This window comes from Parasteatoda tepidariorum, chromosome 10, assembly GCF_982258835.1.
Source record: "Parasteatoda tepidariorum strain Cologne lab strain chromosome 10, Ptep-v5.0, whole genome shotgun sequence".
Classification (NCBI taxonomy): Eukaryota; Metazoa; Arthropoda; class Arachnida; order Araneae; family Theridiidae; genus Parasteatoda; species Parasteatoda tepidariorum.
The window spans coordinates 59,308,802-59,333,882 of record NC_141764.1 but is presented as its reverse complement, the minus strand read 5'-3'; the positions used below and the strand labels follow the sequence as shown (position 1 = coordinate 59,333,882).

General features: G+C 29.6%; 1 protein-coding gene across 2 annotated transcripts in view; it reads right to left on the bottom strand.

Moving 5' to 3' along the window:
- Positions 1-4,631: 4,631 nt before the first annotated feature.
- The window catches only part of LOC107455135 (uncharacterized), a 33,033-nt gene continuing 12,583 nt past the window's right edge, over positions 4,632-25,081 (bottom strand). Inside the window, exons 3-6 of one of the 2 annotated variants that reach the window (XM_016072600.4) lie at positions 19,303-19,467; positions 14,071-14,250; positions 6,914-7,093; positions 4,632-5,455 (exon numbers count right to left, since the gene is read on the bottom strand). In XM_016072600.4, the coding sequence (XP_015928086.3) occupies positions 4,941-5,455; positions 6,914-7,093; positions 14,071-14,250; positions 19,303-19,467 (1,040 nt within the window). In that variant the 3' untranslated portion in view covers positions 4,632-4,940. The remainder of the gene's footprint in view (positions 5,456-6,913; positions 7,094-14,070; positions 14,251-19,302; positions 19,468-25,081) is intronic. The other variant, XM_071183986.2, reaches the window with a different exon arrangement.

The following is a 25,081-nucleotide window of genomic DNA, read 5'->3' as shown; positions in this document are numbered from 1 at the left end:
CATTTTTCAAACAAATTCGATCTTCTAGTCTTGTTTTTCATTTTGCATTGACTACATTCCTAACATCATCAGACTTCATCATTTGTGGTCGTTATCATGTGTGGTCATCATTTGTGGTCATTATTTGTGGTTGTAGGTTTGTTACGGGAATACAAACCTAAGATGAAAGCTCATCATTCTTCGAGTTATGTGGCCAGTGGATAATCATTTTAATCATTAATTTCTTTGGGTGACATCGAAAACTTTTATTCATTATTTTGTCCATGTTACTCGGTTTCGGATAAAAATATAATAAATAAAGTAAAGCATTCCTGCAACAGCCTATTGTGGGCCAGGGGAAGCAGGGAAGTTAACGCTCCACAATTTCGTGACCAAGGGCATGATTGTCGCAATGTCGTCATAATTGCGCCTAGGCCGTCTTTACTTCTCAGACAAGCTGGTACCCATCGATCTGAAGCTGGGCTGGTTTCAAGCTGCCTCTGGGGATAAAACCCCAGTTCATAACAATGACAACTCGGTACCTTAAGGATAATAAATATCTATTACATATTTAGGTTGGACGCGGTGGAACATTCTTAATACACTAAAAACCCTGAACAACTTTTGATTTAATAATCCGATTTTAATGATTCTCGGGAGTTATCTCAAATATGCTAATTAATATTATTATTAATAACTATATATTGACCTGTTATATTGACTATATATTGATCTGGTTATTACTACGTATTAAGGTACGAAGTCAGACAAAAAACGTATTTCTTCTGGATAAATATACCTTTTTTCCGACGAATTCGAAAATACGGTCCTGATAGTTTAGTCAGGCGAGTGGTCCAAATCTTGGATCCCTTATATTAATTTCACTTTTTGCTTATTGCGCCATATCTCCAGAACTTTTTGAGCGAATTGAAAAAAATTTGCACTCAATTATAAAGTTCATTTATCCAAAGATAATTTCATTCAAAAATAATTTTTCAGCCCTCATTTATTACTTTTATTCATTTTATTATAATAATAAATGAAACAATTTTCAATTGTAAGGCATAAAAATTAAAGGAATGTGATTTTATAACTTGAAAGACAAAACTTAAACGACATCAGCTGAATAGTTTCCGAGATATCGAATTTCAAGAATTTTGTTGCAGCAGTGCACTATATTTTGAAGGTCAAGAATCTAAATCAGTCCAAAAGAAAAGGTATGTTAATTCAAAGAAAGTGTGCTTGTGCGTTTGGTTTCATGACCTAAAATATTGTCTACACTAATTAGCATATTTGAGGATACCTCTTCAAACCATTAAAATTAAGTCCTAGTACGAGAAAATCCGATTGGTAGATCAAAAACAATTTAGGGTGTTTCGTATATTTTATTTTTTTACACACTCTATATCAATGTTACTGTACTTACTCTATATTATGTAGACGTTTTAAGCTTTGAAATTAGTTTTAAGAAAACCAAAGCTTACTTCATCATTTCGCGTTTGGATAAAAATCCCCTGTTCCTTCCTCATATTATGAATAGAAAATAAATGTGTTACAGTAGTTGCTTTTTAAATCAGAAATTCTAATTATTGATGTAAAATATTAATTATTTTTGTCTCTCTCAGTGGTTGCAAATTTTCATTTCTTAACCTTGAAGCAAAAAAATATGTAGACAAAATTTGTTTCTATTTTTAGGAAAGAATGTTAGAAAATATTGAATAATGTATTAATTGCTAGAAATAGTGAATCATTTTATTTCAATATTTTATACGAAATATGACGACAATGCGGCATATATCTTATCAAAGCAGATGGGAGTGTATAATTAATCGGTACACTTTCATGGCACGTGGTTATAACACGTTCTGTTAATACCAGGTGCTGGGAGATTGTCGCATACAGCTAGTTAAACACGTTCTCTTTTACAGTAAGCACAATGAGGCCTCTAACAGCCAGTAAAGTTATTTATAAAGGGTAGGAATAATTAATAATCGTTATATCAATCGAGGCAAATTGTTATTACTCATGCCAATTTTATTTTCAAAAATCATTTTGTGGTAACAAAAAGTGATAAAAGCAATCTTTATAGCTAAAATGTTATTATATAACCTATGTTAAAAATGTAAATTATTTATTGCTGTTTCTCTCATTTTAAAAAAAAAATTACTTTGAAATTTATAAAACTTGATCTGGATAAATTCAATCGGAGAGAGTTTTAAAAACACATACTCACAAATGGAAGTATGTAATTTTCTTCCATTAATTTTGACGTTTCTTTATGTAAATCTAAAATCGACTTTTTCTTAATATTCTATTGCACAAAAACAATGTCAAATTTTTCGAAAACTTTAAAGTATTGTTGTACAATAGTTTATGATCCAGAAATTATTTCGAGTTAAAAATCTTCACTCAAAAGTACAGAAATAATTAACTAAGAACTTAACAGAATTAATTTTAAACTATTTCTTTTACTCGGCTTTAATGCTTTTACATTTTTACTTAAAAGTAAGCATTTCCGTATGAATAACTCAAAACACTTCATTTTTTAGTACAATAAAACTAAAACTCACAAGCGTTGAGAATTCGGAGTTCAAATAATTTGGATTAAATTGAAGAAAAAAAGATATCACTGCAAATAAATTTTGTTTTTTATGACCATATTTTCACTTACTTAAAACCAATCCTAAAGATTTGAAGGATTTATCTCAAATATACTAATTATGTAGATCCAGCAATTAAATAAATTATTTCATTCATTCAAATTTTCTATTTTGTCGTTAAAAATTACGTTTGAATTGATGTAAAAATTGTGTACGACGCTACAATTCTAAATTTTACGGCCTATATTTAATAAAACAATTAGAAATTATTAATTATATTTCTTAGATAGAATTATCTTTGGATAAATGAATTTTATAATTGCATTTTCGACTCGTTTATAAAATTCTCAAAATTCGATCACTGGAACAAAAGTTATTCAGTTTCTTTTGTCAGTTAAATATTGATTTAGTTATTTTATCCAATTTAAACGTTATTAAACTTTAATTTAATATTTTAAAACACAAGTTTGTCTATTTTTTAGTTAGGACGTTATTCTTACTAAATGATTTATAATTTAAACTAAATTGGGATTATACGTTTTATGGGATTATAAGTCTCACACGAGGCTGCTTAAGACAATTAATATTTTAGAAACATTTTCTGAATATGTATCTAAGTCTATAATATATTTGTACCAAATGTGAATAAATAAAAATAATTTTATCTACATTTATGCATAAAAAGTATGCATTTATGCGCAATAAGTAGGCATAAATATAATTTCTGATTTTTCTGGAGGTAGAATTTCTCTAAAGTTTTTCTTGGAGCTGAAAATTCTTCAATAAAAATTTTTATGCAAAATATTACAGATACTTTTAAAATTAGTAGTATTTATGTACAATACTTCTGTATTCAAATTTTGATCACAAATATCTTTTTAAGTTTGCATAAAGCCATACATCTTACTTGTGAAATAAACTAATAAAAAAACTGCAGAATTTTAGCTTGACTCTGTAATGAGTGTATTAATCTCAAGTTTGGAATCAAGAAATGCAAAAGAAAAATTAAGAATTAGAATAATTACTATTTTTAAATTAATTATTTAAGCATTAATTAAATTAAATCAATTAATTTAAGCATGTTATGGTTTAGGCAAATTTGAACGTTAATATAACAATAGTTAAACAATCTCCAAAATTTCGAACCATGCACTTGTTTTTTTCTGTATTTCTCATAGATTAATTTTTGCATTTATTGTGTTATTGTTCCATTCTGTACATCCTTTTTTCATATACATTAGAATCTTTAAGTTCTGTTCAATATATTTTAAAATATTTTTATTTTATTATATATTAGATTTTGCTTTCTTTTTAATAAAATGCTAGTAAGTAGAGAGATTTTTTTAATATTTATTTTTGGAAACAAATTCAAAGGCAATAAACTCAGAAATTAGTAATTCATGTACATAACTGTTAAATTTTATTACAGTTACATTTAAACATCGTAGTTGGTTATTACATCAGAAAAAGCTGAAATGTTTTTAAAAGGGTTAAAATAAATAGGGTTTTTCAAAAATTACTAAAAATGATTTTTTATTTGATCCCAATAATTTCTTTCATTATTAGCTTTTAAAGTGAGTTTTATACAAATTATTATTTAATAATTATATTGTGTTATAATCAGGGGTCTACAAAAATTCAGATATTCAAAGAGCTAGTATGTTATTACTAGCTATTACACGTGAAGTAGCTTAAATAACGAACAGATAAAAAGAAAATAAATTTCTGCTCTTATGGAATTAAATGAAGGTAATTATTTTTTTATATTTAATATTTCCTAAAAATACATAAATTGTTCTGGAGTATGGCACACAGTTTTAATGCAAAGATTATTTATTCATGTTAAGCAATACAACAAATATACAAAATTATGTTAGGGTAATTTTTTTTTTCAAGAAATATTCAGATACTCATGTTTAAAGCTTAAGACAGTTTAACTTAAGTATTGGGCACCAATTACAAATTTTTGGCACTGAGGTGAGACAATCGTGATTTGTAGACCCATGGTTATAAGTCTATTAGGTCTAAAAATGTTAAGGGTCCACCCATAAATATAACAAAACTTAGTAACTTTATTTACTTTCTTACATGCCTCAAAAGAAATATTTTCATAGTTCTAAACCATGTGATAGTTCAAACAATAGTAAGAACGAAGAAAAAAGCTATACCTAGTCGTTATATTTTGATTAAAAAATCATTAAATGTATTTACATCAGACAAGTTCCTGTATATGTCATCAATTGGTGTTTATACAAAAACATCAAAGAGTAGATCCAACTTGCACTTTTTATTCAGTGCAAAATATTCATTATATGCTCTTAATTGACATTAAGGGAAATAATGAAATATAAAACAGCAACATCATTCTTTTTCTTCACCGCCTGCTTCTCTTATTGCGCCTAAGGCCGCCTCAGCCTCTGCTTGGACTGATGCACTATGAGCCCTCGCTCGAGTCTTCGGTCTCTTGGAAGATCTCCTTTTTGGAGAAGAAGTCGAATCTGTGGACTGCTGTGTACCTGCACCTGTTTCATCACCAGATTCTATGTCTTCCCCACGTAAGTTTTCAGGCATTTCTGCACCGTCTCCACTTTCGGCATCAGCTACAGCTTCAGCACTAGCTACAGCTCCAGCTTCAGCACTAGCTCCAGCTTCAGCACTAGCCCCAGCTTCAGCTCTAGCTCCAGCTTCAGCACTAGCTCCAGCTTCAGCTCTAGCTGTTGCTTCAGCTATTGCTTCTGAGTTAGCAGGCTTTTCAGATTCTTTACTTCCTCCAGTGGTTGGTGTAGTAGCTTCATTCTGTTGGAGATCTTCGCCGACCCTAGATGGTATGGTAGTTTCCTCTTGTGGAGGCAAAGTGGGAATATAAGGGTTCGATCCTAAAATCAAGCATTAAATTATTATTGAAACTTCAATCAGAATATCTAATAAAAATTCAGTTCAGATGTCAAGCTCACTCGCTTACACATTGTAGACTAACTCATCTTCATTATTTGGGATGCTTATACCAAATATAGTACGTGCAGTGTTTTACTCCTAATTCATCTCGTTTGATTCCTGTTTTTACAAACATCATATTACTTTATTTGGTAGCCCTATGTTATGTGCAAAAGAATTATTCGATGAAACATATCTTCCTAACATCTTACATTTCTGCGGAATATTAGTATTTTATATTATACATAACTGTTTTATCAAACTTTTAAATGCACCTGTTTCGTCTTGCACAGTTTTATAGATATCATGTAATTTAGTAAGATAGAATAATAGTATGCATAAAAACCGTTTGTTTGGCTTTTAAATTTTGTGCTATTAAACCCTACTTTCACTTCAATTCACTCTAATTAAAATTAACATACACTTCTATAATACTTTCGCAAGAGCTGTGGTGGCTTAGGCGATAGTGCGCTTGCCTCCTAATGGGGTCACCTGGGTTTGAATCTCAGGGGTAGACGGATCATGAGTTAGAGTCCAAATGCCGTCAGATTAACGATGGGAGGTTTCCGGGGTTTTTCCTCTCCATGTAATGCAAATGTAGGCTAGTTCTATCAAAAAAGTTCCCCAAGAAGGGAGAATTTCTCCCAATACTTGATCCTGGAGTTTCCTTGCCTTCTGAATTGGGTTCCAAATTATAATCCTGTGGAGTAGAACATAAATTGGATCGGCAGTTCGACGACGGTTATAAAATAAAATAACGTTCTTTAGTAACGGTGCATACCCTATTTTTGTTTTGCACTTTGATCATTTTTATTATATTTAAACAAGTTTACGAAAGAACAGTTTCGGGGTTAGGAAATATTTTTTCGAGTAAGCCACTATTCATGAAAAACAAAACGGAATTCTTTTCACCAACTGTATGAATGTTTAAAAAAATCAGTGATTTTTTCAAGTTGATAACACATTTTTTACTCCTCAAATCCGTTTTTCTAAGCTACAGATTTCCCTTAACAAATTACCTTTTAACACCGTGTAATATATAAGAGAAGCACATTAGCCCGGTTTTGATCTTTTTAATTATTTTTTGAGTAAGTTTAAGATAAAAAAATTCCTGATTATGCTTTAAAGAGAAAAAAACATTCATGTTTCGATAATTTATGCACCGACTCACTTATTTGAACTAAATAACTGAAAACCAGGTAAATAATACAATTTGGATTTCTTACCATTTTCCCCCTAGATTAGCGTACTTATTTCCTGGTATAAAACAAATATGGAAACTAACATTGGAATGAGACTAATATATAAATAAGAATGCACTAGATAAATAAGAACTTATAAGCAATTGGCATAAATGAAACAGTAATCTTTCATAACTTCATGGTTTTGTATCTTCTTACCTGGTGGACATTGCTCAAGTTTTACGCACAATCGAAAATCATTCATATACATTCCCTCAGGACAAAAGCAGCCTGGGTAGCATTGACCATCCTCTACACAGTCAGGATCTCCATAAGTACGACAAGTGGAATTACATCTTCTTGGACAATTTTGGTACGTCTCAGGACCACTGCATTTCACTGTGGTAATAGAAAAATATTTGTTTATATTTTTTCCTCATGAAATTATCTCTCTATATATTTCTCTTACACGGCGACAAACGAAAGCCTCATTACAACTCCCCGAATGGCAACGCTAGAAAATCGACCAATGATTGCCGCTAAAAATGTCACATGCCAAATCTATCTGAGATGGCTCAACATATAGAGCTTTTAAAAACGTAAACTGAAATAACCAGAGCATAAACTAGGCAGAAGTGAGTAGTCTTTGTCGATAGATCTCTATTTTAGTATTTTGTCGAAAGCGCTTTTTTTCACGAATTTATACATTACAAATTTATTTGACGATTTTTAATTTATATCACGAATTTATTTGTTTTACTAGAATTTATTTGTTTATGCAGGTTTTTCCATTGCAATTAACTTATTTCAATTTTTAATAAACTTAATTAAAGCCAAAATTTTTACCTTTTTAAAGAGAAATTTTATTTTTTAAAAATTTTATCTTACGATTTTATACTATAGCACATTTCTAGTAGGTTTAACGAATTACATGTCATTTATTTGAATTCAAATTTATTTTAATGACTTAGTATTTACTAAAAACATGTAATTTTTTTTTAAAAAAAAGTTGTTATATGGATTTGAATGATTGTTCTGAATTCTTAGAATTTTGTGCATTTGCAATGTACCTAAGTTAGTAGCGAGCGAGGAGAGCTTGGCTTGCGAAGCAAACCATATAAGATTGCGTGGCAATTTTCGGGGGTTGGCGAGCGTTAGCGAGTAGGGGACGCAGCCCACTTGTTTAAAATAAAAGGTGCAAAAGGGAAATGGATAGATTTCTTAATAAACATAATTTTTCTAATAACAATATAATGTGAAAAATATGAAAAAATTATGTATAGCATTCATAAAACTATCATTTATAACACTTTTCAAAGAAAAATGAAATTACAAAACTAGTTAGTAAAGAAATATATTTCCTTAATAACGATCTTCAACGTTTGTTTGTTTCATTTTTTATTTCAAAGAAAGCCACATTTCTGCTTATTTTATTCATTTTCGGGTATATGCTCACATAGCACCAAAACGCATTAATAACTAGACTAGAAAACAGCTTCGTGACTTCGAATTTAACTGCCGGACATAAAAACTATCTTAAGATTATTAATGACAAAACGATGACAAAAATTCATTCTTCTTATTAAGTGTTTTTAAAATTAAGCCTTTTATTGTTAAATACGTTCGCAATTATCTTTATGAAGTTGGAGTTTCGTCCAAAGAAAGAAATTCAATTAGTCTCATTCCATTCCGGAAAAAAAATTGTGAACTGTTGTAAACCAAATAATGTATGTCGATCAAATAATCTGCAAAACAGATTTTGCTACCATTTTAAGAACAGAGATGAATAAAAATTTAGTATGATTTCGTGGATTGTGGTCTGGTGAAAGATGGATGCTCTTTGTCAATTTAAATGTGAGAAATGAGTGACTGTGCATTTGTTTATCGAATAAAAATTTCAAAATTCATGTTTCCTCAATTTTTTTAATCTTTTTTCAGGTTCCCAGAATTATTGGGACAAGGGGAGATAGACTTTACAAGGATTCAGAATTGCATTGTCGGAAATGTCATAGGAAAGTAGTATGAGAGGTATAAAAAACAAAAAGGCACGAGACTGAGATCATCTAAAATATTTATTGGTAAAAGATATTACATGTGCTGCGGTAGATGTCACAAAGGTTGTTCAAAGTTTCCACCATTGCTAGAGATGCATGAGTTGCACCTTTAGACCATGAACTGGAGGCTTGCTCAAATGCACCTAGATTTTGTTAGATATCCGCAGCAGCACTGACGATTCTTGAAACCAGATCCATTTTGGAATCCACAATTGTTGCGTACTCAGCAAGCTTCAATGCACCCCAAATAAATAAATCCAGACTGCTTAAATCGGGAGAGTTTAGTGGTCAGGGGTCAACTACACCCAATATATCTGTGACCAAACCCCTGATTCAAATGTTCATGAATAAATCTGCCATAATGCGGAAGTGCCCTATCATGTTGAAACCACCTATGGCGTTCAACATATTGTGGCACAAAGTCGTGAATCATCCTACAGTATTCGTAAACATCTAGCTACATACTCGATTTCCAATTTCGCTAATAAGACCACAAAGCTGTAACAGCGACAATGAGTTCCGGATAGAAGAATTCGTTATTTGATGATATACAAAAGATAGGTATACTCAACAAAAGATAATGAAAAACATTAAAGAGCTCATTTTTTTGATGATATACAAAAGGCATATATACTCATGACTAGATAATGAAAATCTTTAAAGAGGTGATATGATATCTTAATAAGAAAACAACAGACTAAAACTCGATGCTATATTCACCATTATGCCATTTTCCTCGCCTGGTATATTTTAAATAACACTACAGTTTATTTGCTTTGCAATTGTTCAAAAGTTTTTTTTGAAGCAGAATATAGAGAGATCACAATGAAACTTTCAATAAATGACTTATAAAAAACAATATAATCTATTTCTTTACTATCAAAAATACACCCATGAGCCATTACATTATGACTACCCTGTTAATAACATGTAGGACCACCTTTAGCCCTTAAAACTGCTAGTACCCGCCGTCGCATTGATTCCACAAGGTGCTGATAGGTAGTCTGAGGTATCTGATACCAAGCGCTCACCAACTGGTCCTGCAATTCCCTTACATTGCGAGGGGGTAGCGTGGCAGCACGAATTTGGTTTTTCTAAGTAGGACCACAAATGCTGTATTGGATTAAGGTCAGGTGAATTTCGGGACCAAGACATGACTTGAAAGTCACTGGAGTGTTCCTCGAACCAATCCATTACGATTCGACCCTTATGACATGGTGCATTATCCTGTTGGTAAACACTATCCCCCGCAGGAAAAACTGTTGCCATGAATGGGTGAACCTGGTCTGCAACTATGTTCAAGTAGCTTACAGACGTCAGGAATTGTTCTATGAGGATTATGTGTCCTAATGTGCCCCATGAAAACATTGTTCTCGGACGAGAAACCATGAAAATCTGGGCGAGCCCATTGTTATAGATGGAGGATGGTCATAATCGAATGACTCTTCAGTGTATATCATTTATAAAGAGAACTGTAAAATTTGTTCTTATTTTACTCCATTTTAGGATTAATTCATTCATTGGGACATTAAAGGTGGGACAAAATACATTCTTCGAATATTATTACAATCAACTTGAAATCACATTTTATGTCATAATACTAAAATGCAGCTTTTAAAGCATATTGTAGTTTTTGTTATAGTAACTACTGTTTCTTAACCTCATTTTTTTTACAAAGTTAGAGTCTGATAGTTTAATTATCTTATTATTAGAATTAATTTTATAGAAACGAAGAATTCGTGTAATTAATTATACATGTAATTAATAAAGATGTTACGGTAAAAAGTACCGGCACTCAGGGTGCCGGTACATTTTACCATAAAATCCATTTTTAATGGATCATGTAACGAAACGAAAAATCTAATATACCCCAATTTCGACAGTAATATTTACATAATTAGAGTGATTATGTGATTTTAAGGTAATTTTTTGTTATAGTAACTACTGTCTCTTAACCTCATATTTTTTACAAAGTTAGTCTGATAGTTTAATTACACTATTATTAGAATTAATTTTATAGAAACGAAGAATTCGTGTAATTAATTACGAGTGTAATTAATAAAGATTTCACGGTAAAAAGTACCGGGACTCAGGGTGCCGGCACTTTTTACCATAAAATCCATTTTGAATGAATCATGTAACGAAACAAAAAATCTAATGTACCGTAATTTCGACAGTAATATTTACATAATTAGAGTGATTCAGTGATTTTAAGGGAATATTTTACTGTAAAAATGAATTTTATGATGAAATAGATTTTACACATGATGGAATTCGTTATAGTGATCGCTTACTGGTACTCGAAATATAAATATTACGGAGCGTAGAGTGCTTCTGAATTCAAAAGTTTTTCAGTTCTGCTCTGATTATTGAAAAATATAATTTCCAAATAAATTTCTAAACTAATAATTTTTAAAATTAGTTTTTAAATTAATGTAAAATTCATATTTCTCGTGAATGTGGTGATAAATAATTTCCTGGTGCTCTCATTTAGCTTTTAGCTCCGAAGCCTATTTGATTTTGAAATTTTTATAATTTTAGCTCTCCTATTTACTCAATAACTAATGCCAAAAAATTTTTCAATTCAATCATTATGTTAAAAAAAATTATTAAATAATTTTTAATTAAATTTCTAACGAAGGTGAATAGGAGACATGTAAAGCTTTTTTTTCACTATTAAATACTTTTCTAAACAGTAAATAAATAGAACTTTCAGTGCCAATTTGTAAATAATAAGATTCTTTCTTTAATCTGACGCTTCAACAAAATCAGTACTTTTCAGCTTATTAAAAAACTTTGTTTTCCCTCGACACTCAAAACGCACAAAAAGAGATGTTTTTCTTTCCTTTAAATTATTTCTTTTCTTGTTAAAGTAGTGCATCACATTGTTTAAATTAAAACCATAAAAAGTTTGAAACCGAGTCTACTAAAGCTGCTTTTCTTTCGTCTACGTTGTATTCTCCCTTAGAATTTCGTATAGTTTGTTAAACTTGTCAATTAGTCACCACGGAAAGAATTTAAAGAAATAATTAACTACTTTGACAAATGCAGTTAAAAAATAATTATTAATGTCATTTTACTAATAAGCATTGTAGAATTTAATTTTCGTATCGAATAAGTTTAGGTTTACTTGCGAATGTTGCAATTAAATGACACTAAGAAATAGAGCAGGAGCAATCTTTGAACGTTAAACGTATTTGTAAATCCTCATCCAGGAAAGAGCATTTTAATAAATAAATTAATAAATAGCATGAAATTTTTATTAATTTTGATAGCTCTTAAACATTAAATGCTGACCACAAAAACCCAAGTATTAACTAAAAGACTACGTATCGGTCATTCTCGCTTTACCTATATGCATACAGATTACCTATATGCATCGCTTTACCAATGTGCATATTGAGTACAGATGGGACAGGCCAAACCTGTCCCATCTGTACTCAATGCCATGTCGATATTTCCATTAAACACATTTTAACTGACTGTTTACGATTGAAGCATTTAAAGAATGAACTCTTTGGCAGCTTTTATCTAAAATAATTTCTGCTTCGTCACCCTACTTGACTTAGACTTAAAGGTCGGGCAGCTCCAAGGAGCAAGGAACTTCGACCAGGGGTCTATTGTGCCTAAACCCTGAAGCATGACTTGCGGTAAAGCTTTATAGCTGAAACAAAGTTCAGCAAACACCTGACAGGAATATCCTGTAGTTCCCAGGCCTTAACATAATGTTATGCCAGATGCTCAAAACTTTGAGCAGAAAAAAACTTCATTCACAAAGAGTATGTCGTGAAGTCTTCTTATCAAGATGACAACCACGACAAAGAGGATCGGGTGCAATACCCATAATGCAGACGTGTCTGTTGAGGGTGCAGTGACCAGTAAGAATACCAATGATCTTCCTCACGTTAAGAAGCTTTTTGTGATGTCACCCTATACATCAAAAATCTCATCAAGTTTTTGAAAAAAATAGTGGGATTATAATCATTAATTACAAAAAGTGCAACTCTTTAACCTAGTTACTCAATAGAGACAATTTTATCTCTTGTGCCAATAAACCTCAACCAACCAACCATTGATTTTCTCCATATTACTAAGCAATGTTTTCTTACGGATTAATTTTTTCCTGCTACTCAGTCTATTAATATTTCATACTTTTACTGGGTCGTAATAATTAAAATTATCCTATTTAGTCGTATACCAGAATAGACTCGAAGTGAGTCTATCTCGTCTACCACTCGTCTAGACACTCGATGTGAGTCTATTTCGTCTACCACTCGTCTAGACACTCGATGTGAATCTAAACTCACATCGAGTCTATTCTGGTAGACGAATGTCAATAGAATTTAGCATACACGTTATACAAATCATAGGCAAAAAGAAATCTACAGTAAATCAGATGAAAAAAAGTTGAGAATGGAAAAAACTTAATTGAGTCATAACATACACGCATTTTTGTCAAGCACATGCTCCTGACCTGCGTTTCAGGGTACAGCTGCATGCGTACGCGTCAGCGAAACCATGAAGATTATTTACTAGATATGCTACTACAAACCAAAACCTATGTTTTTTTTATCAATAAAAAGCAAAATCAACACACAATTTAGTCTGTATTCCTCTTACTTTCTCAGATATGAAAAACACTAGAAAATAGGTAAATTTCAAATTGGAAAAATGAGTTGAGTACTGAAGAAAATAACAAGTTGTTTTGTGTAAAATCATTTATCAAAGCCATAACAGAGACGCCTTCCACGTGAATATAAAGTAATCTAAAACAGACTGCGCATTGGTCACACCCGTTTGACGCGCAGACATCTTCCATTAAATGAACATGCTCTTACATGCTCAATTTGCAACAAGTCCTTAACAGTTATGCATTTTCTCAAACAATGCAAAAAAAATTCATATTTCAAAGACAACGCCATTTTGACTGCGAATATCTAATTTTATCAGATTTAATCGGTGACAAACCAAATAAAAATATCTTCTCTTCGTTTCAGGATATTAGATTTTATTCTAGGATATAAAACACTTCTTAAATGTAAGCCATTATACTTTTTACCAAATTCAAAAACACTAAATTTAATTTAGTTTTAATTTAAACAATTTATATTAACCTAAACCTAGTTATTTTAAGTTCAATCTAGTTTTAGGGGCGATATAACCAGTACTCTTGCCCCAAAAATCTACATCCCTCACTTATCAATAAAAAATTCAAAAGTTTAATAACAAACCTGTGTTTCTTATCAAAAATACTCATCTTCTGGATTTCTAAACAACTTAATAATTTTGAAATAAAAATAAAACTTTTATAAGGGTACTTACCAATATGGCAATATTTTTCCTCCATACAATGTCCCAAACCACTTCTTCTGAATCCCTCTTTGCAATAACATCGAGTGGCGTTTACAGTAGAATTGGAAACAATTTCTCCCTCCTCGTGTAAGCAGTACTCATCCTCAAATCCACTATCTCTCCACTCTTCCTCACGAGCACATCGCGTTTCTGAAGAATTGCAGAAAAATATTTTGTATAAAAAAATTCGGTTATATTAAATAAAAACTGCAAAATCATTTCGATTGTATTAGTTGTATCAAAAAAGTATGAATAAGGAAAATATTGTTAAGATAGACTTTGTTAAGATTTTTCGCTTTCGTAAATCCAACGTTCAATTTCGAACGTTATATATATATATATATATATATATATATATATATATATATATATATATATATATATATATATATATATATATATATATATATATATATATATATATATATATATATATATATATATATATATATATATATATATATATATATATATATATATATATATATATATATATATATATATATATATATATATATATATATATATATATATATATATATATATATATGATATTAATTTTTATTGATTTTTAAAATTTAGAAATGAATGTTTGTTTTCTCAATTTAAACGAATGAAACATTCAAAACAGGCAACGAGAATGATAAATCTGCAAAAATTTTTACATGCAGAAAAATTTTCATAACCATCAATTAAATACAATTCTCTCTTTTTTTAAACAGCTTTCATTAAAAAATTCTGGTTTTGAAATGTGAAATGAATTGTAATTTTACTTAGACGCTCTCTTTATGAATGTACAAAAACTGGATTCGTATTGCTATTTTCACTTTTTTATTTTTATAAAATCTGTCTACGGCACACGCATTTTATAATTTATTTTATAGTAATTATATTATCCTACGAATTTTTATAAACGCATTTTATAGACGCATTATTAATAATAAAGTCCAGAATAATAAAAAATTTTAACTATTGCTTAATAATACTTCTTAATAATAATAAATCTAATAATTAATATAATAATTAATATTAATAAATAATAGTATTAGATAATTATGAAATATATAAAATATAATATTATATAATTAAAAAAAATAATAATTAATAATTAAGTAAATAATAATTTATTATTATTAATCGTAACAATTAAGTTTCTAATAGTAACTAATACGAAAATAATAATTAATGGAAAGTTATAAAATCTATCAAGATTTGGGGAATTTTTTAAAAGTTTAAAACTTTAACAGGGACAATTTTATGCACTTCATTTTCTCAGTTTAAAAAAATTGATAATTGTCAGTAAGGTAATAACAAAACTGTTTTTTTTTCTATTTAATTTGAATCTTTATCGGCTAATAATTGATTTTATATATTTTTACTGTGTAAAATTTAGCTAAGTAACCCCATAAGAAGCTATGAAGAAATAAAAAATAGTAATAGAATATTTAAAGTTGTAAATGTTCAAAAATTGCAATTGCTAAAAAAGTTACTCATGTCTCTTATACCTTCATATTATAAAATATGCGAAGAAACTGATAGATATTAAAAAGCGTGATTAAGCTAAAGAAAATGATCATTGAAATTATGTTTTAAAATGAAAACTATAAAAAAATTTTTTAACAAAAAATATTAAATTTGTTACGAAATAGTGATAATTAAATAATAATAATAACTAAAAGAGAATAGGTGAGGTGGGCAAATTTAAATTAAGAAATTAATAAAAATAAAAAAGCATACGTAAAATATTAGTTATAGAAAATATATAGGAAATTATAAAATTGCTCTAATAAAAAGAAAAAATGAAATAAAATGCAAAAACAAAATAATGTTTAAAAATAAAATAACAAATTAATGATAAAAAAAATTCATGTAAATAGAATTACTTTTAAACAGAGTTTTAAGTTGAAGAAAGATTTATCATAAGATCGTCCTATGTTTAACAATTTTAAAATTCATTTGTAGAGCAAATTTTTCAACGTTTTGAAGAGTTGACCAAGTTGGATGAGGGAAAAGTTGAGAACAATTTTGATTGCAAATTGTCTTTAAAGTTTTGAATAAATTTCGAAAGTCTTGCTAATTTTTAAAAGGAATTACTGGGAATTTCTAGAAAAAGAAATCAGGAATAATAATGCTTTCACTGGAAACTGGATATTTCTTTCACGAGAAATACTTCGCAAAGACTATTCAATTTGAGGCTATAAAGATTTAGTTTCAGACTATATGAATTACAAAGACTATATTATATCTTAGTTAGATTGTATTAGAAAAGAATTATAATTACTAAGACTATTACTAAAACTTAAACTATACTCAGGCTATTACTAAGACAATTATAAGAATTAATAAGACTATTGCTGGACTATAAGAGTATTTAACAAGAAACGAGTACTGTTTGAGACTCTAAGATACGATACAATTTTAGACTAGACTTAAACTATTACTTAGACTATTTCTAGACTATAACAATATTTATTTTGAGACAATTAGAAATACTTTAGTTTAAGACTATAAGCAATTCTATATTTGAGTCAGATTGAGACCTATATTTCTTCATTTTAAAAACCAATTGTTTGATCATTACTGTTTTAGTCATTTGTTTGCCAATATTCGTAAATATTCAGCCATTTAATTTATCTTTTTTTTTTAATTTAATTTTTAATTTTTTTTAAAAACATTTTATATAAATCGAAGTGAAAAATATAAGATGCTTCAGTAGGGACAGTACTTTTAAAATTGTTCACGTTTTTACTCTTGCTGTAAATTTATTTAGTGTGCAATTTCTTTTTTGACCGTAAAATCGTGTTGTTTGATGCAGCATGTCCTTATAGAATTTCGTACCTTAAGACACTAAATTCTTTTGAATTCTAGCTGTAATTTTTTTCAAGAGGGAATAATTATTTGCGAGACATGTCTCCTTTTACCTCAAGATTATTAATCGGTGATAAAATACATTTTTAATAGGACTTTTTCAACCAGTTATAATTTTAAGAATCTGGCAATAGGAATTTATGTCCAATTAATTATTTCCTATTCATTTAATATTTTGGTTATTTTTATTAAATTAAAGTAAATGCATGTAAAGAAAGAAAAAGAAAAATTTATTAATGAAAAATATATGTATTTATAAAAAATTACGTTAGTATTTTATCCCTAATGTTGCCATTTTAAATAAAATAACCAAATTTATCAATATAAAAATACGTTTCGCTGATAGCCACTCCCATTGTTTGCTTCTATCCTTTTCAGTTTTTATTTCAACGAAAACTACAACTCCTAATTTTACCGCAATAAAACTGAATAAGTTGCATTCGGCTGATGTTTACTCCAAAATCAAGCTCAGAACTAGACTATATGCTGCACCAGATCTTTGAAATCAACTGAATAACATAAAACCTAATTTTAAGACTTGAACTGATAAAATTTAATTTTAATAATAAATATTTTCCAAATAATAGTCTTTCGTTAAATAATATGCTTACAATTGTTCACAATTTTATTCATAATGTTTAGGGGTTTTGCGAAAAAAAGATCGATCCCTTAGGGTTTCATAATCAAACAACTTTGGGAACCGCTGCTTTAGTGTATCTATATGTGCTGCAAGTAAATTTCCGAGAAAAAATGTAGTCTTAAAAAAGGAAGAATGTTACGGGGAAAAAGTTCTAAATGACATTCTCAAGCATTGCAAAAATTTTAGATTTAAAAAATTTGTTAGGATAAGCTGCATGCATCTTTATTTGGGTCGCGGTACTCCAGAGATTAGAGAATAGGACTCTGCTCCGATAAGACCCATCGAGTGCATGTGGTATGCGTGCTCGTAAAATTTGTGGAATAAAGAGTCATGTGGTCAGTCACTGAGCAGTACCATGATTACAGGGATCAGGAGAAAAATTCCTTCCCCTTCAGATCTATGTCTAAATTGAGAGAATGGCCTCACAAATGAGATCCCACCTAGAGATGATCACAATTGTGATTTCGTGTCTTCAGAGCATAATCAGTGATGCTTCCCAGACCGTCACCAATGTCCCATTGTACAGCTCTAGTGTGACGCAAATAAAAGACGTTCATTTTACCTACATCTTAATTTTTTTCCGCTACGTTATTTCTATTAAATTGTTTTTGATGGGTAAATGAGTAAAGAAAGTAGCTTTCTGATGTTATTACGCTTTTAAAAGACAATTTTCTTCAATTCACAGGAATAGTTGCTACACGGTCGAAAAATGCAAATAAAGATATTGTTTAACGATTAGCTTATATAGGGTGTCTGTAAAAGAACTCCGGGGTTTTGAGGTAAAATATTTTAATGAAATAAAAAACATACATACATGTTTTATACATGTCTGAAAAGCTTACATTATCAAGTTTTTTTTAACACTTAGTAAAGTTCTATATGAGCCCCGTTAGTGGCACGACAGACGTCTAAACGGTATTCTACCTCTTCCCATGTCCTGGCGAGCATGTGTGGGGGGACGGTTGCCACACAATTGACTATTCGTTCCCTGAGATCTTGGTAACCCCAACTCCAGACTGCATCTTGTCAACGATTTCTTAGGGCTTCGAAGGCATGAAGCTCGGATTCTGTCCACTTTCTATTGAGACACACTCGGCCTACCCGGCGACTTTTGCTTCAAAACACTTCCTGTTTCCTTAAATGCACTGAATCATTGACGAATGGTTTTGTCAGAAGGCGGGTTAACACCATAGTTACGTCGAAAGTTTCTTTGTACGGTAACTAAAGACTTCGTTTCTATGAGCCAAATAACACATTGAGCCTTTTGTTACGGAGTCGCCATCATTTCAAATTTCGCAACGTCATTTCAAGGTCAACGCCCTGCTGCGCCGCCAACAGTTGATACAAACATTCCCAATTGGTATGAGTAAAACTTTTTGAGCTACTCTTTTCAGAGAAATCGACTAAATTTTGCTATCTTTTGTAGTTAGTGAGATATGAATTTTTAAAACCCCGGAGTTCTTTTATAGACATCCTGTACTTAAGAAGAGGACTAAGTCATAATGAGGAACTTAGAAAATACTTAAAGAGGAAAACGAAAAGTTTTACTTATTAATGTGCTAAGTAACTCTAAATCTTTATTTAGTTCGATTTGAATGAATTTAAACCAAATTATTTTAAATTTATTTCACCATGAGATAAAAGTTTCGATGGCAGTGAAAATCAAGCAAAATGATTTTTTCTTTTCCACTTACTGGGAGGACATTCATCTTGAGGTATACACTTTCCAGTTTCGTTACGTTTATATCCTTCTTTACAGTAACATTTGTGCTCACAATGTACCATTTTGCAATTGAATGTTCCACATCTTTCACACATTGGACCACACTGTCTAAACACTTCATTTTCGTCACATTGTGCTGCAAAGAAAGAGAGATGTTCATGCGGAATTTATTGTCTTTGATTTCCATTATGATTATGTCAATTTAAACATTTCAAGTCAGTGTGCCTAAATGGGATAAGATTTCATATAATTTAGGTCAGTTTAGACATTTAGGTCAAACTTGACCTTTTATTATATTTTGTTCCAAGGTAAGACAAAACCGTTATCTCTACGGAGCTACGGAAAAAGCTTTTTTGCATCTAAGTCCACGTCAAATGGAAGCTAAGCTCTCAGCGCGAACGTATATCAGACACTAAAAACGACGTTGCACAACGTCCTTTTTCTTGCTAATACAAACAACTTATAAACAGCTATAAAATTCAAAAACTAGATTCATTGATAAGTTTCAATGCCAATCGAAATGATTAATGAACAGTTTTAAAACTGGAATGTTTTTCACAGACTCAAAATATCAACATTTGAGAAATATTTTTCAAAAAGCAACTATTTTTTTAAAATTTCTATTGAATTTTTATTTTAACAATATTTTTCCAATTTACATAAACACTCAATTGTTTTCAATATTGAAAATATTTTAAACTAAACACAGATATGAGTTTTATCAGGAAAAATCCAACAAATTTATTTAAATTCAAATTTTTTTTCTTCAAAATTACAAAAAATGGTTGACATTTGCTGATTTAAAGAACTGCGTGGATGCATTTAGTCATAGAGTAAATATAAACCTCATACTATTTTACCCCATGTTCATATTTTACAATAAATGGGAGATGATAATTATGATATTTTTTAATCTAGATCTCTGCTCACGTTGAAATTCCAGGAAATAAAAAGGCCGATGAAATGGCAAAACATTTCAAACCGACAGCTGACATATGCAGATATTAAAAAAGTTTTACGATATTAAAAATATTACATTAACTAAAATATTGGAAGCAACATAGACGAGATAAATGAATGGATGCATTTATGGGTCAGCCGTATAAACGGGTGAGACGTATGGGTGTGGCAGAAATCGAATTTTTGGCCATAGATAGCTCCACTGGAAACAAGAATAAACGCTGCCCAATGCCTTAATGACCTACTATATCAACAACAACAACAAACATGATATAATTGACTTGGAAAATTGTTTACATTTTTAAAATATATTTCAATTTTGGATGCCATCGTTAAAGAAATTATGTAATGTTAGATTTGGTCTCTGATGTTTTAGTTTTTTTCTTCTTATTGTTAAGATTGATCTCGCTCACTGAATTCACCATCTATATAAACTACCCTGTTTGTTTCGAAATTCTGGATGAAAAGATAATTCAACATGTGACATCTATTTTAATTTATTTATTTTAAGAGCGAAAAAACATAAGTGTGCCACCTTGAACTTTTGATCCAAGATCGTAACTTCATGTTTTAGGATTTAATTGTAATGGTTGGAAGGGGTGACCTCAAATATGCTAATTAATTAGTGCAGACTATATTTAAAATTACGAAATCAGATACAAAAACGTACTTTCTATGAATAAACATGCCTTTTTTAAACGAAATCAGGTTTCTGATTGCCAAAATATAGTGGGTAGCCGCAATCTGGGATATGTGGTCCCAATAGTTTAGTCAGGAGAGCGATCCAAAGTTTGGACCCTTTAATGTTTTTACTTTTGCGTATTTCACTATAACTCAAAAACTTTTAAAGCGAATCGAAAATTTTTTGCACCCAATTGTAAAACTTCTTTATTCGCGGATGACTTCGTAAGAAAAATAACTTTTAGTAAATATCTATTATATTTTTATTTAAATATAGTCGAAAATATTTTGAATTATAAAGTATAGAATTTTTTAGGTTATTTTAAAAAATGTAATTTTACATGGCAAAATAAGAAATCACATTACAATTTTTCGAATAATTGCTGAGAAATCAAATTTTATAAGTACGACATTTTTAAAATTCAATTTCTTGACGATTTTCTAAATTCAAGGCTTAGAAACTTGAAATTAAGAAAATAAAGAATAGAAGGAACTTGAAATTAAGATTGTAGAAAAACGCACTGTGAACATGATGGAATATAAAAGTTTATCATTCGACAATTAGATTTGAGATTTATTAAGTGTTTAAGTTGTTGTAAAAAGAATATGTTGGCCGTTATACCACCCACTGAAATGGAACTGCAGAGTTGAAACAAAAGTGAAGAATTGAAATAGAACTGAAGAGTTGAAATGGAACTGCAGAGTTATAAGGTTAGTGTTGAAATAGCTATCTTTAATTATTAACTTCACGCGAGTTTTTTTTTCTTCGAAATTCCAATCTAATCGAAAGTGATTATAATCTTTTTTTGTGATTTTGTTTCACTGTTTTTGCCATTTGTCGATTGTAGTAGAAAAATTCTTCTCTTCGAGATATTAATTTTATAAGATCGAGATTGCCTTCATGTCAAAAGTAGCAACAAGAAAATGAATTAATGAATTAAAAAAATTAACGAGAAGAGTTCAGATGTTGCTAACAGGGACTCAGAGATAAAAGACGATTCCTTTTCGAATTATTGAAATGATATAAGATTATAGAGAAAAATTACTTCCCACTTATTGCTTTTCACATTTTCTGTTAAGTTTAAATTATTTTCAAGTAGAGTTGAATCCTTTCTAAATTGTTACGATTGCGATCTTTCATTTTGTTACGATTAACTGATTTAAAAATATTCTAACATCAAGTTAAAATAACTGAATACTTTTTAAAAAAATATTCTTTTAAAAAAATATATTGATTTTTAAGAAACAACAAAGATGAATGAGTGGCAACCAAGGGGTTGGTAAGCGGAGTCCCCTAATCATAAAAATATCGCTCGATGTCAAATTATAAAGGTAATCTTAAAAAAATACTATTAATAACGAAAACTATAGCTTCTTCTAGATTTTTTTTAACTAATATTTTGCTCCATCCTTAATTTTGCGAACATAAAAATATTGCGTTGTTTAAAGTATTTTATACTTATCTTAGATTCCCTTCCACGAAAAAGGTGTATTTTTAAAGTTTAAAAAAGCTACATTTTATAAAAACAGAAAATCCCTTCTGTACACATTTCTCATAATATTTTACATTGAACACTTCAAATATCAAATCAAATGTTCCTGGCAAACAAACAATCCTCTGAAAACCAAAATGAAAACTAAAAAGTCTTCCTTGAGTATCGTTTCCCAACCGAAATACTTCTTTTGTGGGTGAGAATGTCATTTTAAAGAAAGAATCTCAGTATTGATTTAAAAGGATTTTTATCGGCAGAATATAGTGAACATTAGTAAAAGTTTTCTTATATTTGTTCTTTACTCTTACAACGATTTAATGCTGAACTTGTTTTCAAACAGAAAGACCTGTGATTGAAACGTCTTAAGGAATAAAAAGGTGTATCGCGTTTAAAACGTTTTTGCAGAAACTTCGGGTTGAATAAAATATTGTCCAGAATGAAGGATAGCGATTATATGGGAAGTATATGCATTTGGTTGTTTTCAAAGTTCGTTATATGTGTCAATTTAAAAAAAAATTAATAGTATCATATTAAATGTTTGGTACATATTTGTTTAATTATGCAAGTGTCAAACTTTTCTACGCCAGTTTTATTTTTGTCTTCCAATACAACGATTTAATGTTATTTCGATTAAGGAAATTTTGTATTAATGTAAATAGATGAAAATATGAAAGCACGGGACCTGGTGAATATAGTATAACAGCTCTTGATGAGCTGGCAAATATGCACGAGACAATATATTTTTGCATGGGAGCATGACCTTCTTTCAATAAATATCTTATTGTTGGCTTGAATTCTTCTAACTGTGAGCAATAATTTTTATAATTTCATCTTTTAGTGAGCGTAATCATGCTATTTGCTTTAAAGTCCCTTAAGCTGCATTTTATTAGAGGAGCAGTTAAGATCCATGCATTCAAGGAAGAAAAAAATTCTGCTAAAATTATCGTACAGTATGGTAATGAATTTCTGAAAAAAGAAAAGTATAATTCTTGTTTTTAAAGCCAAGATATATGGTATTTCAACCATTCACTTGATAATTTTTCCGTTATTATGGTAACGGTTTACAAAAAATTCTGGTTTTTTCAAAATTATCGTTCTTATTGATGCGCAATTAGTAAAATGTACAGCCACCGTAAAGTAAATTTAACTGAATAAAAAAGTTTTATACTATGCTTTGAGGTATCATGACAAAATTAGCAAAATTTACCACAATTTCCAAATTTTATCACACTATAACAACTATATTTATTGTTAATTTTTCCAAACTAAATAACAAAGTCGCTTCCTAAAAAATTACTACTGACTTTTGCTTCAATATCCCCAAACTAACTAACTCATTAAAAATTGCAGATCTTTTTGTTGTTCTTATAGAGACAGAAATACGGTAAATTTTATCATATTCTTCGAACATGCTTTTTTTCTCACTGTTCAAACATTCGAGAGTTAGTATTTCGCCGAAAAATGCGTTATTTCCCAAAGGAATAACTCCCAAGAATATCGATAAGGTAATAATAAGATAGTAACTAAATTAAAGAAAATGAGCGTTTTAAGAGAGCCTACAAAATGTGTATTTATCTCTATGCTGTTTTATGTCTAAAAACAGCTATGCTATGCTATAGCTGTTTTTAGGCCAAAGCGATCGGAAGTCGATTGACAAAACATGTGTGTAGCGTTCAGTTATTTTCTTACGATTTTAATAATTATTATTTGTAGGAAACAAAATTGTGAGAATGTATTATGTATTATCACGTTCTATTAGGAAATAAAAACTACTTCCAATAGTATGCATTTTTTGTTGTTCAATTCATTAAATAATAAAAAAAAAAACAATTTTTTCTATAAAAATGAGAGAAGTGATAATTTTTTATTTGAAAGTGATTACTTTAAAATTTAACTCTGATAACTTGTTTCATGCTGTTTTCCTAAATTAAATATTTATTTTATATCGATAATAATTAGGAAAAATCTTTGACGCTCAAAAAAAATTCCTCTTAAAGGAAAATTAAATGTCTTGAAGATCTGTTTTTTAATTAGGTCTGTTCAAAAGAAATATCTTATTTGATCAATTTTTTTTTATAAAGAAGTAAAACCCAAAAAAATCTATTTTAATTCTTTCCTGAAATAATAATATTTGATTAATTTATAAATGTTTAAAATAACAAGTGACCTATTGGTATTCTAACTTCGTTTTATTTGTTTGAATAGGTTAAAGTTAGATTTGATTTCAATGGCATAAATACTATAGAGAGATTATTGTGAAATATAATTAACTTGAGGAAATTTTGTAGACTTAATAATTTTTTTTAAATGTTTTTAGTTTTGAAATTTGTTATATTTGTTTCTTTTTTCAGTGGTCGTCTAATAACCCGACAAAACAAAAATTTACAAACACGCAATCAAAATTAGGAGATCGAGCTATACAATGGGTCGATTTTTCCCCCCGTGATGCTAACTTACAATCCAACTGCCTTTAACGATTTTCTCTCATTTTTAGATATTTTCCTCTCAGCTCCAAATATTTAATTATAATACAAGCTTTTATTTCTATCAGGGCCGACTGAACTGTGTATGGGTCAGAGAACTGACCTTGCATCAGAAAGGTTCTGGGTTCGAATC